Source organism: Nannospalax galili, unplaced genomic scaffold, assembly GCF_000622305.1.
Source record: "Nannospalax galili isolate Female #2095 unplaced genomic scaffold, S.galili_v1.0 scaffold100, whole genome shotgun sequence".
NCBI lineage: Eukaryota > Metazoa > Chordata > Mammalia > Rodentia > Spalacidae > Nannospalax > Nannospalax galili.
In genome coordinates this window covers 5,790,441-5,808,334 of record NW_008352891.1, presented here as the reverse complement: position 1 = coordinate 5,808,334, position 17,894 = coordinate 5,790,441, and the positions used below count along the sequence as shown (strand labels likewise).

At 43.7% G+C, this 17,894-nt stretch overlaps 1 protein-coding gene across 1 annotated transcript in view; it reads left to right on the top strand.

The window, feature by feature from the left end:
* The window catches only part of Grhl1 (grainyhead like transcription factor 1), a 67,467-nt gene continuing 49,573 nt past the window's right edge, over positions 1-17,894 (top strand). The window contains exons 1-8 of the mRNA XM_008850124.2: positions 1-169; positions 3,881-4,067; positions 5,979-6,049; positions 9,457-9,847; positions 10,807-10,883; positions 12,534-12,690; positions 12,909-13,020; positions 14,367-14,461. Coding sequence (XP_008848346.1) covers positions 150-169; positions 3,881-4,067; positions 5,979-6,049; positions 9,457-9,847; positions 10,807-10,883; positions 12,534-12,690; positions 12,909-13,020; positions 14,367-14,461 — 1,110 coding nt within the window. The 5' untranslated portion in view covers positions 1-149. The remainder of the gene's footprint in view (positions 170-3,880; positions 4,068-5,978; positions 6,050-9,456; positions 9,848-10,806; positions 10,884-12,533; positions 12,691-12,908; positions 13,021-14,366; positions 14,462-17,894) is intronic.

Genomic DNA, 17,894 nt, shown 5'->3' with positions numbered 1-17,894 from the left:
AGAAAAGCGAACCCAACCCGTCGGGGCCGCCGCTCCGGATCCGCCGCCCGCCGCCCGCCGCCCGCCGGCCGCCTCCTCCCCCCCGGATCGGGTGTACTGTCCCAACCCGAAAGTCCAGTTCTGCGGCCCGGCAGCGGCGAGCGAGCGCGATGACACAGGAGTACGACAAGTGAGTGTGGCGCGGGCGCCGAGTCCGGTCGCCGCGGGCCCTAGGGGCCGCCGCACTTGCGGCCGCGAGCTAGGCGCGGGCTGCGGGGCCGGACGAGCCGGGCCAGGCAGAGGCGGGCAGCGCCAAATGGGCCGTGCGCCCCGTGGGCCACGTTCGCCCCGTGCGCCCACCGCTAGCCCAGCGGGCGCGGTCCAGGAGACCCGAGGAGACGCGGCCCCGAGGGCACGCGGTCCCGCGGGGAGGGTACGGGGAGAGAGCGGGCGGCCCCCGGGCGCCCGGGCCACGCGGGCTCACGGATCTCTTAATGGATCTTTTTGGAACGCGCTCCGCCGGGAGACAGGTAGACTTGTGGCAATCTGCTGTCACCTGCGGAGCTGCCAGAGCGTCCAGAGGGAAATCTAGGGGAAGGTTGAAGTGTCCGCTGTCCTGGCATTTTCTTTGCCCTGGCTGGTGTATGAAAAAACTGCTGTGGGTGTTCTTGGGCACTTGCATCACCGACGGTAATTACAGAAGACTCTGTTGTTACGGTTCGGGAATATCAAGAGGAAGAAACTGCAACCAAGGGGATAAACTAGAAATTATTGTCAAATCAGTATTGCCTTTTGGAGTTTGGGATTTAGCAAAATATTTAGTCAACTGTTCAGTGGTACTATACCATGTGGTAAGAAAGACATTGGCAGAGTCACGGTGAGATGTGCTGTATTTTATTTGCAACTTTTCTGTAAATATAAAGTTGTTCCAAAAGACCAACCCTGTCCGTTTCAGATAAGCAAATCCCAGGGAGATAGCTTTATAATTACTTGTTAAGGATGGTTTTACTGGTGCTTGTTTTCTGGGTGACAAGGCTAGCTATGTCTGGAGTCAGCAAGAGATTAAACTTGTCTTGTAGAAAGTACTGCTTGAGTATCTAATTTTAGAAACCTGAAATTCTAAGGTTCTTCTAGACCTTCAGAGCCCAAACAACAGCTTGTTGGTCATGAAGAAGTAAGCTTCAACTGCTCTTGAATTTATTTCTTGTTCAGATAAGGCAAAAGTTCCAAAGCTAGCATCTTGGCCTGAGGCATACTTTGGAAATATAAAATGCCTTCAGGGTGATCACAGACATAAAGCCACTTGAAAAATATTTATTTTCTGATGCTGGTACAAATGTAGGTTGAGGGTGGGAGAAGGGAAGCTGGAAAACTAGCATTACAGTAGTCCAGCCAGCCAAGTGCTGTCAGTCTTCTGGAAGTAGCTATTAGGTTATTAATAACAGCTCAGCAGCACACTGGAAAATCTCATCAGGGTACCACTGCCTTGGGCTTACAAAATGCCACTTTGTATATTTCTGTCTTTAGTTAAAAACCTGAGATTTGTATACACAGTCTTCTTGACTTTCTATCGCGAACTACCCTTTGTGTTTGTTTTGTGTCAAAATCATAAACCACCTTCAGACGTAAGCCCTTAGGATTGTCTTCCTAAGCATGAGTAAAAACGTGGACTCTGAAATAGCTCTTCATTCTAGGTGAGGGTAAATGAAGTCTCTGGATTTTTCTTCCCATTTTCAAAGATGTCTTCCTTTTTCTAAATCTGTATCTGTTTTTAAAGGACCTGGGTGACTGCCAAACCCTAACCTTTGTTGATTACTTGAAAAGATAAGCAGTCTTTCTACACTCACTTTTAGAAAAGGTAGGTCACCTCTAGGCCATTTAAATATTTCGTCTGTGTGTTGCAATGAGAACTGATCCTTAAATTTGCTTGTTAGAACAGTGATAATTCAGAGGAGCTTCAGACATTTCGATTCTTATTCCTTTACTGCTTCATCTCACTAAAGTCAATGTTTCATTTTTTCTCCCTGTCGACTTATTAAATGATACCAACTGAATAGTTGTTGCAACTGTTCATATTTCCAATTTGGGGAATCAATAATGTTTGCTTAAATAGTTTAAATTTATAAATCTTACTAAACTCACCATTGATTTTTCTGGACTTTTTTTCCCACCAAATGACACTGTTATTAGTCCCAGCACTGGGGAGGCAGAGGCAGGGGGGGTCTACCTAGTGAGTTCCAGGACAGCTGGGGCTACAGGGAGACCCTGTCTCAAAAAAAAAAAGAAAAGAAAAGAAAGAGTTCTTGCCCAGTGTGAAAAATGAATAAAGATCTTATTTATTTGGGAAGAAGAGAGTACTGGGGTTTAAGCTCTGGAAGCCCAGACCCTGAGCAGAATAGTCCCTTGCTGTACCCCTAAGCTATACCATCAGACTCTAAAACCTAGAAAGATTATTTTTTACATTCTATTTTATTTTGTGTTATGTGTTTGCCTGTTTGTGTGCGTGTGCACACACACACACACACACACACGATCAGAGGACAACTTGCAGGGAGTAAGTTCTTTCCTTCTACCATGTGGGTGTTGGATATTGAACTGAGGTCATCAAGCTTGGCAATAAGTGTTTTACCCACTGAGCCATCTCCCCAACCTGGTAAAGTTTTGTTGTTGTTTTTTTTACATGTATTTATTTGTGTATATATGTGTGTGCATATACATACATGCCTGGCCTCAGATAGGGAGGTCAGAGGGCAACGTACAGGAATCAGTTCTCTTCTTCTACCATGAGTCCCAGGATCAAACTCAGGTCCATGGGCTTGGTACCAACCCTGAGCCACCTTGCCAGCCTCTAGTAAAAATAAATTTTTAAAGATTTCTCCATTATTTTTTTTAAGTCTATTTTTATTCAATGGTTTCATTTATTGTAGGTTAAGTCTTTATCTCTAAGATAAACAGTTCACTCCCATGCCAGAAAATTATGCCTCTTTATTGATTTATAGTCCCCGTTGGCTACATTCCAGGCTCATTCTGCTGGTAACAGTAGAGTCTTCTAACTTTCTCATATACCCTGAAGGATTAAGTGAAGTGTCCTTTTTGCTTTCTGGCCCTCCTCCCTGCCCCTGTTTCTCGGAAGGAGTTGTTTTAAAGCAGGGCATCAGCGGGGAAAAGAGGGAAGTAACGTGTAGCAGCGTGAGCCGTGTGTGGGCTTGGGAAGAGGGTGCAGGCCTGTGTGCTAAGAGAGGACGTCTCACATGAGCCGTGCGTGGGCTTGAGAAGAGGGCGCAGGCCTGTGTGCTAAGAGGAAACTTGCCCTTCGCCTCACTGTCCTGTGTGTGTTGCTGTAAGACATTTGAATAGCCTGATGTCTTCTTGGTATCTGGAGACTTTGCCAAGCAGCATCCTCTGGATTGTCTCTTACTGAGGGAGGACAGTCCCCAGGACTGCTTTGCCTTCTGTTCTTGTCCTTGTTTGACTTACTAGAGTCATTGATGAAGTTATAAATCACAAGCAACTTAAATCATGTCTTTAGAAAAGGTGTTTCATAAGTTAGACCTCAATTTTCTGGAAGTTTTTACCTAAACTGTTTTGAAAATAGCTTCAAGAGAAGTTTGAACACCATTTCATTTACTCTATTGGGTTTTACTCAGGCAGCTCTTCAAGACTTTGGTACTAATTTAAATTGAACTCAGGGCCTTGCCCATGGTAGGCAATTGCTCCACCACTGAGCTCCTTCTGCACCTACAATTATTTCTTGACACAAGGCCATGTGTCTTATCTTATAGGAATGTCAAAGAACTGTTGGTTCAGTTCTTTAAAAATTAGCTTACAATTTTTCATAAAAATTTCCGTAGGAAATATGGATTGATTTTTTTTTTTTTTCCCCCTTCTCTTTCCTCTGAAGCAAACGACCAGTGCTTGTTCTTCAGAATGAAGCCCTTTATCCACAGCGACGCTCCTATACCAGCGAGGATGAGGCCTGGAAATCGTTCCTGGAAAACCCTCTCACTGCAGCAACCAAAGCAATGATGAGCATCAATGGAGATGAAGACAGCGCAGCAGCACTGGGCCTGCTCTATGACTACTACAAGGTAGGCTGCCTGGTCTCAGACGCACCTGATTCAGCAGCCTATAAAATAGTCATTTGCTGGTAGAATGTAAGGCTAGTTGCTTCTGTAGTGCCTATAAATAGTTTAATGAGTACTTGGGCTTACCGTGGTTCAAAGCTAAGCATCTACAATCATAGAATCAAAGGGTAGTTTTTAAAATGTGTGAAGTAGCCAGCTGCTCTGGCTCTAGCTGAGGGAGACGCTGCCATAAAAGAAGGTGGTAGCTGTGTCTTTCTGAGTGTGAGCTTTTTACCAAAGGTGGTTGCTGGTGCCATGGAGAGTGGGCAGAGCTAAGTGACCTGTGCTCTCCCTTTATTCCGGGTAGTCAGGGTGATCACCTTTCCTGCAACTGTTATACAGCCTTAGGATTCATGTGGGAAAATGCACATTTTTCATCCTGGGATCTGGTCCTCAGAATATGTTTTGTTGCCTGTTTCTAGACCTTTAGGGTAGCCTTAAATATCGTGTGTACTGTGCACCGGCTTTTACATCATTCCTATTCTCTGGAAAGGACACCACTCTGCCTCATTATCCTTATAGGAGTCCAAATAATTCAGCTGTCCTTCACTGATGACCTGTGTCACACTGGACACAGGTCTGTGGCCAAACTGTATGTCATTTTTCACTCTCAGGCCCAGCAACTAGAATGTATTCAGCTAGGATTTCAGTCCCAGTCCCCTTACTGCCAGAGGCTATCCTCTTTGTGGGGCAGCATGCTGGCTGCTGAGGACTGGCCCATGTCTGCTTACCCTTGGCAGATGCTCAGGGATGGCTAGGTCAGCTGTTACTGCTTAATAGTTAGCAAAGCACTAGGAGCAGATTGCTAATACATGAAACGCTTTGTGTTGTCTTTAATGCTGAAACATGTCAGGATTGGATTCTCCCACTGAAAATCATCTTCACATACCCCAGCAATGTTAGAGCACATCTTAGGACCAAGCCTCAGTTGGGGTGATGTCACAGCATACCCAGTATTGTTTGTCTGCTTTTTACTTCCTTGGCAAAGAAAAGAGGAGTCAGAAAAGGAGACCAAACTAAATTAAATTTGTTTTTTAGATAATAGGCCAATGTCTAAAGCATTTCTCGTGCAGAATTGCCCTTGGATCTTTAAAAAATGAACAGTTCCATGTCTAACAGTCCCATGTTACTTCAACTTTCCTTCTGAGGGGGCAGTGGCATGGAGTGGTTTGGAAGTTGAGGATCTCAGTGAATCTTTAGTACCTTCTTCTCTGTGAGGTAATATAGACAAATGGGCACAACCAGGCCAGTGTTTTTTGTTTTAAAGAAACAAAACCCTTAGCTGGACATGGGGATAGATGACTTTAATCCCAGCATTTGGGAGGCAGAGGCAAGCAGATCTCTATGAGTTCAAGACCAGCTCAGTCTACACAGCAAGTTCTAGGTCAGCCAGAGCTACATAGTAAGACTTTGTCTCAATTTTTTTTTAAAAAAAACTACAAACCTTGCCGGGTATGGTGGCACACGCCTTTAATCCCAGCACTTGGGAGGCAGAGGCAGGGGGATCTCTGTGAGTTCATGGCCAGCCTGGTCTACATAGTGAGTTCCAGGACAGCTGGAGCTACAAGGAGACCCTGTCTCAAAAAGACAAAAAAAAAAAAAAAAAAAAAAATCCACAAACCTTATTCCAATGATGAAGTAAGTTTGTAATGCCCCAAGTTTATTCAGCAGCTGCTCTTTACCCCTTATGGTGGTGAATAGACTGTAAGCTTCCTTGATGGCTAGTTGTGCCTTCTCCACTGTGCCCCAGAGCCTGATGATCAGTAGACAATGAGGAGCTAAAGGAAGGATTGAGTTTGCCGAAAAGTAAAATAACTTCAGGTGCCTTTCCACTGGGTAAGAACTGAATTCTTCTCATACATGTTAATGTATTAGGTTCCCAGAGAGCGACGGTCATCAGCAGCAAAGCCAGAGGGTGAACACCCAGAGCCAGAGCACAGCAAAAGGTAAGTGATGCTTAATGCCCAGCAGAAAATGCACGCTTGAAGGTGTGTGCTCTGTCAAGTAAAATGGGGAAGGCTCTGGTGGAAGAGACAGAGGATTGACTCCTCATCTCTGTTAGATTCCACTGCTGATTTGCCTCTCTTGCTCTGAGAAGCTGTCTGTTTATTCAGGTAGAGTTCCTTTTCCTAGGAAACAAAAACATCAGCTTTCTGCTCTCCAAAGGGATGTTTTTAAGAAAAGTTAAGTATTTGCTTATTTGCTTTGAGAACTTCTAAAAAGGGGGGGTTGTCACAGTGGGTAAGAGTCTTTAAAAAAAATAGTTGAATGTGGTGGTATATCCCTGTAATCACAGCATGTGTGAGGCAGAAGCAACAGATCAAGAGTGCTAGCTAGCCCGGGCCGCTTGAGTTCCTGGTCAGACAAAGCAAGGGTTTGTCTTACCTAGCATGGGCATGATTCTGGGTTTCATTCCCAGATCCACAAAAGAAAAAACAAACAAAAAACAGAAAAGGGAGAGTTAAGCACTGGTGACTTTTGAGTATTTGGTTTTTAAAAAATATTTAATATTTTTTAATTATTATTTTTTTGATGTGTATGAGTGTATTGCCTGCATGCATGTGAGTGCACTCATGTCGTGCAATGCCACATAGGTGAGAAGCGGGCTTCAGATTCCTCTGGAACTGGAGTTAAGGATGGTTCATAGCTGCCATGTGGGTGCTGGGAGTCGAACTTGGGTCCTCTGCAAGAGCAGTCAGTGATCTCAACCGCTAAGCCATCTCTCCAGTGCCAACTTTTGAGTATTTGTATGAATAAAACTCAATAAATTAAAGTCCAAATTCCTCTTGATGTTGTTTTTAAAATAGGTTAAAACTTACAGAAAATTAAGACTCAACTTTATGGTCATGAAAAAAATTTTTTAAACACAACTTTTACATTTTTTTACATTTATTTATATATTTGTGTGTGTATATATATGTGTGTGTACACATGTGTATATGTGTATGTACACACGTGGAGGAGGATAACTTGTGAGAGGGTTAGTTCTCAATTTCCACTATGTAAGTCCTTGGGATCAAACACAGGTTGTTGGGCTTGGTGGCAAGCACTTTTACCAACTGAGCCATCTCACCAGTCCTAAAGACACCTTTCAAATTGCCCCATGTCTTATTATTAATAAAGAACAAACAACTAGGCGTGGTGGCACACACTTGTAATCCCAGCACTTGGGAGCCTGAGGCAGGAAAGTCATGTGTTCAAGGCCAACCTGGGCTATGTAGTGAGACCCTGTCTTAGAGAGAGAGGGGGAGAGAGATTGATTGATTGATTGAAGAAACGAGTAATCACTTGTATTCCACTCTTCTGACAATTATTTATTACGGCTGTGGTTACAATCACAGATAGGATTTGGTAGTATGCTTCCTTCCACCTAGTTTGTTTCATAACTGTTTTCCATGTTGCTATTTAATCTTTTATTCTTTCAAGAGTGACTTATGTGTGGATTTCATTTTTTACTTTTTACTATGGGCCTTTCCAACATAATAAAAGGAGAAATACTAAAAGCCCATATGTACTCACTGACAGTGCTGGCAGCTATAGGGCAGCTTCTCATGTTGGAGCTCTTCCTTAACATTCACATTGACTCATGTTTTATTTTATATATTTTTTTGATGGATTGTTTTGAAACAAACTCTAAATATACTAATTTTTGCAGCTGTATCTAGTTTTTTACTATGACAAAGTTTTAGTGAAAAACTTTATTTTGATTTAAATTTTTATTTATTTGTTTCTTATGTATATGAATGTTTTGCCTATAGGCATGTAAGTGCACTCATGTTGTGCAATGTCCAAGCAGGCCAGAAGAAGGCGTTGGATTCCCTGGAACTGGAGTTATAAAAATGGTTGTTAGCTACCATGTGGGTTTCTGGGAACTGAACCTGGATCCTCTGCAAGAGCAGCCAGTATCCTAAACTGCTGAGCCATCTCCCCAGCCTCATTGTTTTTTTTTTTTTTTTCGGTTTTTTTTGGGACAGACTCTCACCATGTAGACCAAGCTGGCCTCAAGCTCACTGAGATCTGCCTGCCCCTGCCTCCTGAGCGCTGGAATTAAAGGTATGCCCCACCATGCTAGCCTGTGAAAGACTTTATTTTGAAGCAAGTTCTTAAAAAGTTCTCCAGGTTGGCCTTTTGACCCTCCTAGGTCAGCCTCTCAAAGTTTTCTTTTTCATTAGGGTAAATTCCCAGAAGTTAATTTATGCTTCGAGGTTTGAACAGTTTTTGCTAATCTTGAAATCTGCAAAATTGCCAATTGCTTTCTTCCTTGACGTTTTCGGTTTGTAAGATTTCAGGGGACTTTTTAAAAACACATTCATGGGTTAGGAGAGTAGTCCAATGGTAGAGCACTTGCCTAGTATGTACAAGACCCTGGATTCCATCCTCAGTACCCCAAAAAAGACAGCAAACGAACAAAAAATTTTACACTTGGGGCTGAGGAGCTGGCTAAGTGGGTAAAGGTGCTTGCCAAGCAAGCCTGGCAGCCTGAGTTCTAGCTCCCAAACTCATGTAAAGATGAAAGGAAAGAACCCATTCCACAAAGTCATCCTCTGACCTCAGCCAGCTGCCCATTACACACACGCGCGCGCGCGCGCGCACACACACACATACTCACGTCTACACGTGTGAGGTAATAAATATTTCTCAAACTATGCATTTATATTATCTACTGGTATTGATTACCCAGAATATTAAACCACAAGTAATTTATGTACATATCTACTAGTAGAATATGATATTAGGTTTTCTTTGGAAAGGAAAAGCAGCACAGTGCTGGGAAGTGAAGGCAAGGTGTGGTGGCACACACTGTTTAAGCACCTGTGTTCCAGAACTCACTCCTGCATTCCTCAGCACCATGTGAGGACGGACCCCCACTGTTTTCTCATTTCGTGGGTGAGGATCCAGCCCTGAGAGATGGAGTAGCTTGCTCAAGCTGACAGAGAATTTGAATCCAGGGAGCCTGATTCTGCACTGTTAACCCAACTGATCAGACTGCACCTACAGCTTCAGGCTTACAGTACAATTTGAGGATTTGTACTGGGTTCACTAGACATGAAGCTTATTAGAATAGAGCCCTGAGTCCCCAGCATTTTATAGACATTTGTTTTTTTTCTTTTGGGTTTGACTTGACTGATAACAGTGAAGTGTTCTTTAGTAATGGGTTGCTGTTCCATTTTCTATCTAGTTGGCTTCTGCCAAGTATGACAGTACTCTGAGGAACTCAAGTCATCAGGAGTGCAGGGTGTCTCAAGCATGCATAAAGCCCTGGGTTTGATTCTTTGCAAACCGCCCCCCATTATCAAATAACCATATCAACACTGAGGTTGAAAATACAATTTTCTTTTTTCCTTTCTTCAAGAAACAGCATACCGAATGTGACCGAGCAGCCCCTCATTTCTGCTGTAGAGAACAGGGTGCAAGTCCTGAAAAATGTGCCCTTCAACATTGTCCTTCCCCACAGCAACCAGCTGGGCATTGATAAAAGAGGCCACCTGACAGCTCCTGATACAACAGTCACTGTTTCCATAGCAACCATGCCTACCCACTCCATCAAGACAGAAATCCAGCCACACGGCTTTACTGTGGGAATCCCTCCAGCAGTATACCATCCTGAGCCCACCGAGCGTGTGGTGGTTTTCGACCGAAACCTCAGCACTGACCAGTTCGGCTCTGGGGCTCAGCCCCCCAATGCTCAGCGGAGGACGCCAGACTCCACCTTCTCAGAGACCTTCAAGGAGGGCGTTCAGGAGGTATAAGAAACAAAAACCTCTTCCTAAGACAGCGGTGTGTTTGTATAAGTATTGGGTTCCACCTTTTCCTTGTTATATAAGCTTGAAACTCAGCCCAAAATGAGTGGATCAGGAATAAAAGATTTTTTTTTTTTTAGGAGAGAAAGCCCATGGGTATAATTTGTAAGCTAAACCTACAAATCCAGAAATTATTATCAAGGGCACATGGCTAATCTTACCAACAGCTGAGTTAACAATTGTGATTTCTGTGAAGAGATTTGCTGGAGAGAAAGGAGCCGGTGCATAATCTCCTGTTGTCCACAAATGCATTCTCATCATCTCGCTATAACCTTCATTTTAGACCCAAGCAAGCTCCTGCAGCTAGCTTTAGCATGACCGTTCTGTCATGTGTTTTCTGGGTGCTGCATGGTTAATGGCACAGTCTGGGAGCAAAAAAGGTCCCAAGTACATTCTACAAAATTTACAAATGAGGTCCAGAGAATTATGAGGGTCTGTGTTCATACAGCCCTCGCTCAGGAAGGAGTTAGGGTTAGAGTGTTGGGGACCATTCGTACTGCCTCTGTGGAGAAGATGCTGTATTTCCTTTAGGCATAGACAGTGGTCACTGCCAAGGCAAGACCACCAGACTCACCCGGCCTTGGTGCAAATTTTACTCCTGGCTCTCATGGTATTTTGGCTGCAGAGTCTAGACACTGAACATGTGATGTGTGGGAAAGATGAGGAAAGGGACTTAGTAAAGTACATACATGGCTAGACTTCATTCTCTTGAGTGGGACATACAACTGGATATTTATTTTTTTTATAAATTTATTTCATAGATTTAGAGTTCTTATTTTGAAATGAACCTCAAAAGGATTGTGGGTTGCTGTACGCCACACACTGTGTGCCATACCAGATCTTGGGCGTTAGTAACGATGATGACAGTTGAATGGTTGTTGCTCACTAAATTGATATTTCAGGTTTTCTTCCCCTCGGACCTCAGTCTTCGGATGCCGGGCATGAATTCAGAGGACTATGTGTTTGACAGTGTTTCTGGGTAATAGTTGTCTTTTCATTTGACTTTTGAATTTTCAGCATTTATGGTCTCTTCCCTTTTTGGTTCCTTGATACTGACAAATCTGAGGTGGCTTTGGTGTGCCTTCTCCTTCCTCTGACTGCCTGCTGTGGCCTCATCTTGGGTAGGGGCATTTGCTGCAGTGATTTGATTCAGGACTCTGAATGGCTTCCAGTTTCCTGGGCTCCTGGTGTTGGCGCTTGTTCTTCCCTGGCTTCCTTCTGTGATATAGCAGAGTGGAATCTGAAAGGAGAGATGGGGATTAAGGCAGATGGCTGGGGCCCCTTCTGTTCCCAAGAAGGGACAATTAGGTGAGAGTTTAAGAGTAAATTAAGTGGGCAAAGGCTTTTTTATTTTATATGTTTAACCTGTCTTATGTTTTGCAATTAAAAACAAAGAACCAAAAAATGGGGCTAGTGAGATGGCTCCAGTGGGTAAAGGCACTTGCCACTAAGCCTGGTGACCCGATTTCAATCCCTGGAACACATGGTAGAGGTAGAGAACCAACTTGTACAAGTTGTCCTCTGCCTCCCCACACACATACCATGTCATGCACATGTGCATGAACATACAATAAGTAAATAAATGTAAAAAGTTTTAATGCAAAACGAATGGTTTTCTGAAGTCTTAAGATTTTATGGGAGTTTAGACTTCCTTTACAGACCTGCACCAAGATACAGGAATCACAAATTCAGATGCCTTTTAGGTTTGAGATGGAGATGGCAAGCTTTACCTGTGACATGTTAGATAATAGCAAGTTTAGGCTTTGGGGCCATACAGCCTCTTTATGTTTTGTGACTACCCAGCTTTGCTGTCTTAACGAAAAAGGGGCCACAGATAAGGCATAAACAAAGGTCTAGATAGTCTAATAAGACTTTATTTACAAGCACAAGTGCAATATGCTGACCCCTGGCCTAGGAAGGGTCTTAAGAGGCAGGTGTGTATGGTTGTGTAAAATAATAGGAAATGGGGCTGGAGAGATGGCTCAGCAGTTAAGAGCACTGGCTGCTCTTGCAGAGGTTCAATCCACAGTTTACAACTGTCTGCAACTCCAGTTCCAGGGGAATATGACTCCCTCTTCTGACCTCCTCAGGCATTGCACAACACTGGTGCACTTACATAGATGCAGACAATAAAAATAAATAAAATAATGGGAAATGTAGGGAATTACAGAGTACCTGTCTAGAGACAAATTGCACAAAGAAGCAGCAAGAAAGTGCTAGGCAGGCCAAATCTGACCAAACTCCAGACTCCCAGCCCCTGTTTGCAACCTTTGCTCCATAAATACCAGTGGCAGCAAGTCCTGTGAGGCTCCTTCCACCTCCTTCCCACTTCCTGATATCCTTCATAGCCCAAGCCTCCAAATATCTAGTTGTTAACATCCTGTCATAGAACTTCTAGTTGGTGTTTCATGACCCAATATCTGAAAATTTCTGATCACTCCGCACTTGTGTTTAGGATTCATCATGCAGTGGTGGCAAGAGCTACTTAGAAGCTGAGGTAGTCATTTGAATGTTTGCTAGTGGTCTGCTGTTCTATACACCCCCACTGAAGCACGTCAGGACTGCACTACAGCGTTTGGGAAGCTTCCAATAGACTGCACTAGACACTTATGATTTCTTTGTCCTCCAGGAACAACTTTGAATATACCCTAGAAGCTTCAAAGTCACTTCGGCAGAAGCCAGGGGACAGCACTATGACGTACCTGAACAAAGGCCAGTTCTATCCTGTCACCCTGAAGGAGGTGAGCAGCAACGAGGGGATCCACCACCCCATCAGCAAAGTTCGAGTAAGTTCTGCTTCTGATTCTGTTCTCTAGGAAAGCTGGTTGGATGACCCAAGGCCTAACACTGAAGTAACTCTGTAAGATCTAGTGAGGTTCCCTGATGCTGGCTCACCCTTTGGTGTGAAGGCCCAAAAGTGCCTTGACTGTAAGATCTAAGTGAGGTTCCCTGATGCTGGCTCACCCCTCAGTGTCTTTATGTTGTGCTACATTCTCATTCATAGAGTGTGATCATGGTGGTTTTTGCTGAAGACAAAAGCAGAGAAGATCAGCTAAGGCATTGGAAGTACTGGCACTCCCGGCAGCACACGGCCAAACAAAGGTGCATTGACATAGGTGAGTGGCTCCAGAGCCTGCCTTTATTCTCAGAGGTGCAGGCACCCAGCCTTCTAAATCCAATTATTTTTGGCAGTGATCAGCTTCCTGCCGAAAGCATTTGAATCTTGATGCCAGCCACTGATGTGTTCCAGACACTGTTCTGAGCCTCCTGGAATCAGTGCTCTGTCCTCACTTCCTTCATGGGGGCCTGTGCCCAGGCCCTGGAGCCAGGAGCTTTAGCCAGCTAATGGAGGAGTGTCCCACTTTCCAGCTGTACTTCTTTTGCTCCTCTTCTTTGCAGTGTAAGAACCCAGGGCTGCACACCTGCCAGGCAAGCTCTCTATACTGGGCTACACCCCAACCCAGTCTGTATGTTTTTTGAGGGGTAATGTCTTCTTTAGGAGATGCTGATTATTATTTGAAGATGATGATAAGGAGGAGAAAAAAAAAAAAAACAAATAAGCAAAAGGAAATATCACTGCTATGTAGTTGCACAATGGTCTTGTACAGCTGTGTGCTGAACTATGTTGCTGATCTCGTTTGTCTGTAAATAACTGCGTGATGCAGCTCCTGGGGGACAGTGGCAGCCCTGGCACATCCTGTTTCCTGAAACAGCTCTTTAAAGCCTGTTTTCTTCTGGTGTTGGCATTTCCACCTAACATCACCCTCTACATTACAGGTCACAGGTGACCATTCATCTTAGGGTTACTTTTTCTTTACCTTCCATAATGATCATGCTTTTTTTTAGTAAGAATCAGAAGAACGGAGTTGTCATTTTTTTTTTTTTTTTTTTGAGACAAGCTCTTTCAATGTAGCCCAGGTTGGTCTTTAAACTTACTGTGTAGCTCAGGCTGCCCTTGAATTCATGGTGATCTTCTTGCTTCAGCTTCCTAATGGCTTGGATTATAGGCATGTGCCACCACACTCAGCTTAGAAGAGCTGAGTTCTAATATTGGTTCCACAGATAAATTTTGTGACCTTAGGATCATTACTTAAACTTTTTAGACCTAAAATTCCTAATTTTGACCTAATAATATTGAATTAACTATGTTAAGCTTACCTTTATTACAAAAGTTCTAGGATTCTTTTTCTTTTTCTTTATTTTTTTGGTCTTTTTGAGACAGGGTCTCCCTGTAGCCCCAGTCTATCTCTCTTTCTTTCTTTCTTTCTTTCTTTCTTTCTTTCTTTCTTTCTTTCTTTCTTTCTTTCTTTCTTTTTCTTTCATTTGATTTCTTTCAATCCAACAAAATTTATTTAAATTTCCCAGAGGATAGTATGGAAACTGAGTGATTCTTTAAGCTGCTGTGATTTCACATTGACGACGCTAACATGAATTTCTTTTTCTCATTCATCACCTCATGTAGCCGACTATAAAGAAAGCTTCAATACCATCAGTAACATTGAAGAGATTGCTTACAATGCCATTTCCTTCACCTGGGACATTAATGATGAAGCAAAGGTATGTCATAATAAGATGTAGGGTGCCTCCCCTTCCAGCTGTTTGAGATGTGGGAGGAGCTTCATGATTTCACTGCTGATCTCTTTGAAGTTTTATGTGTTTTCACTCCTAGATGTTATGAAACTGCCCTTTCTATTCCCACCCTCCTCCAAAACGGAGCATTTTTGTTGACATCCTTCACACAGAGTCCAGTTTGTGAAACCTCAGGGGTGAGCTGTCATCTGCCACTGCCCCTGTCTGACCCCCAGTCCCACCCACCTTCATTCCCTTGGCTTTACTTCCTCATTTGCAGAGTGGAGTTCATACCTGTCCACTCCTTCCATTCAAAGGTGATGTAAGGATTAGTGCAACAGTGCCTGTCAACCTGGTGGAGTTCCTGGAGAAAGCCTTCAGAGTACAAGTTATCAGCAAAACCTATTTCCCATCATTACTGCATATAATTTATTGTAAGATTCTTCTGTCTTGGGCTTTTATAGTTGAGGGTTGCCTTCAATTCAGATGGTCATAATTCAGTGGCAGCTTTTTAGTCCCCTTTAAGGAAAATCAAGCATATTGTTATTTTTACCCTTCTCACAATATTCTTTGTCTTTATTAAATTATTAGAGCTCTGATATATAGAGTTTGTATTACTTTAAAAATCAGAGCTCAGCCAGGAGTGGTGGTGCATACATACCTACATACCTTTGATCTCAACACTGGGGAGGTAGAGGCAGGCTGATCTCAGTCGCCAGCCTGGTTTACATAGCAAGTTCCAGGCCAACTGGGGCTATAAGGAGACCCTGTCTCAAAAACAAAACAACAACAACCCCCTCACCCCCCAAGAAAACACAGAGCTCTGGAAACATTATCATAACTTATGATATAAGATGCTTTATTCAAAGTTTAGAGCTATCAGGGCTTCATTCGATTTATATTGCTTAAAATTGCTTTGTTTTTTTATAATTATTTTTAGTGTATGAGTGTATTGCCTGCATGTATGTGAGTGCACCTGTGTCGTGCAATGCTGCAGAGGTCAGAAGAGGGCTTCGAATTCCCCTGGAACTGGAGTTAAGGATGGTTTGTAGCTGCTATGTGGGTGCTGGGAATCGAACCTGGGTCCTCTGCAAGAGAAGTCAGTGCTCTTAACTGCTGAGCGATCTCTCCAGCCCTTAAAATTGCTTTTAAAAACCAAATGATGAGGTTTTTGGGAGACCCCTGCAGTTTGTACTGGAATTGCTATCCTTCTGTACTGTGTTCTGTCTAGGCAAAAGGGCATCTTCCCAAGACAGTGTGAGAGGAAGCTCAGGGGACTGTGATGGCTTTCCTGCCAACCACCAGAGTACATCCATATGTTGATAGGCACCTCTGTCCAGAGCTGGGTGCTGGGTTAAGTATTAGATTCTCTGTAGAGGGGCTGCTGGGGAATGGGTAAACCTGCTACTTCCTGTAGTTGTTGATTCAGTTATTTTGAAATTAAATACCATAATAGGACTCTCTGTGGCCTCTAAGAATGACCTGCAAGAGGAGGTGGCCAAGCCCTCTGGGTGCTTCTGATCCTCCTAAGATGTGCTTCCTCTTCACCACTGACTGAAGTTGTGGAGCAGGCAACAAAGAAATGAAGTCCTGATTTCTCTTTTTTAACTTATATGTGACCTTAGGTCAGTCCCTCAGTTCCTTAGCTCAGTTTTTGCCCCTTTACTACTTCACAAAAACCAAAAGGCTGAAGGGGCCAGCTCTGCTGTCTCTTGGGTGTGGCCAGAATTAATAAGCACTTGTCAGAGCCTTGGTGATCTTGGCTGGAAGGGCCTGCCTAGGGCAGGGTGCTTTGTTTGTTTGATGTGTCACTCTCAAGGGTAGGAGTAAGGAAAGCTGAGACTACAGGTAGGGACAGTGGGTGTTTACTGAAGGTCAACAGATACTTGTACCAGAGAGATGCGCTCCTGGAGGAGGGTGTCCAGCCAGGCTAACTGACTAAAGCAGAGCTGTCTCTTCTTCTCCAGCCCCACACTCCTGCGCCACTCTGAGTCTGCAGCCCTCGACTGCTCTCAGAACATGGGGCTGTGCCATTTTTTAATGAGGCTATTCCCTTTTGAAGCCGATAAAAGACATCAGCTTCAAGTGTGTGTTGGAATTCAGCATTTAATTCTTTGCTTTCCTGGGCCAAGTTGTTTAGTTGTTTCTAAAGTTAAGCAATTAATGCCTCAAGGTAGCTAGTGAGCAGATGTGCATGCAGAATCCTGTATAGATGGGCTATTTTGTTTAATTGCTTTATTTCTGAAAATACCTACTTTTTTAAATGGCCCACTTTCTTGCTCTCATTTAAGACATTTTAATTTAATTAATTAATTTGTTTGTTTATGTCTGCCAAGCTCTTCCCCAGCTCAACATATGTTCATTCATAAGTCCAGTGCCTTCTCTCCCACAAACAAAAAGGTTGGTGGAAGCCATGTGGCATTTCTTTCCTCTGACTTTTAATGGTAACGCATACACCCTTCTGGCAATGCCAGAATGAGTAATTCCAGAATTCTGACCCAGTGTCACCCTCTGAATCCTATTTGTAAGAGCAAGCATGTACCAGCAGGTGCCATGGAAGCATAAATGAACTAGCCATTCGCTGTTTTTTGGGTTTTTTAAAGTTTTTTATTGAGCTTTTGTACATTTCATGCAACAAATTTTTTAAGTCATTTTGAAACAGGGTCTCCCTGTAGCCTCAGCTGGCCTGGAACTTACTATGTAGACCAGGCTGGCCTTGAACTCACAGAGATCCGCCTGTCTCTGTCTCTCCAAGTGCTGGGAATCAAAGGCGTGCACCACGCCTGGCCATACAATAATTCTTAATCAAATTCAGACCCCCCTTCCCCATCCATGCCTCCCTCACCCCACCCCCACCAGACCTCATGTATTCTGCTGTACATGTTAAGTCCTATCCAATTACAAATTTGTACCCAGATATCCTTTAGTGCAAATTCATTTACCCAGTAGTAATCAGTTTCCAATAGTTCCCATTAGGGCCCACTGCCACCCATTTCCCTCTCTCCACTCTGTGCCCTTGTCTGATTGACTTGGCATTGGTCCTGTGCTCATTTTTAAATTGGTGGAGAATGAAGTTGCTTTGAAAAGTAGAAACATCTTAGGCCCAGTACCCCAGGGGGCACCAATCTGCCCACTGTCCAAACTTATTTCCTTCAGTTCATTCTTCCTAAAGTTAATGTTCATTTGGGCAGTCAGGCATCTTCTAAAGGCTCAGAAATCTATGGACAGGTCACAGTGCAGCCATTGACATTTCACTGGGCAGTAACTCAGATGTCTTCCATAATGCTGCATAGCCAAGATGGACTTGAGTTCAGCAGGAAGCAGCAGTGCCTGTCTGTGGAATGTAAAGGATTGGCAAGGTGCTGAAGCATAGAATTTTCAGGGTAAGACATGAAGGCCCTGGTCACCCAGAGAAGAGAGA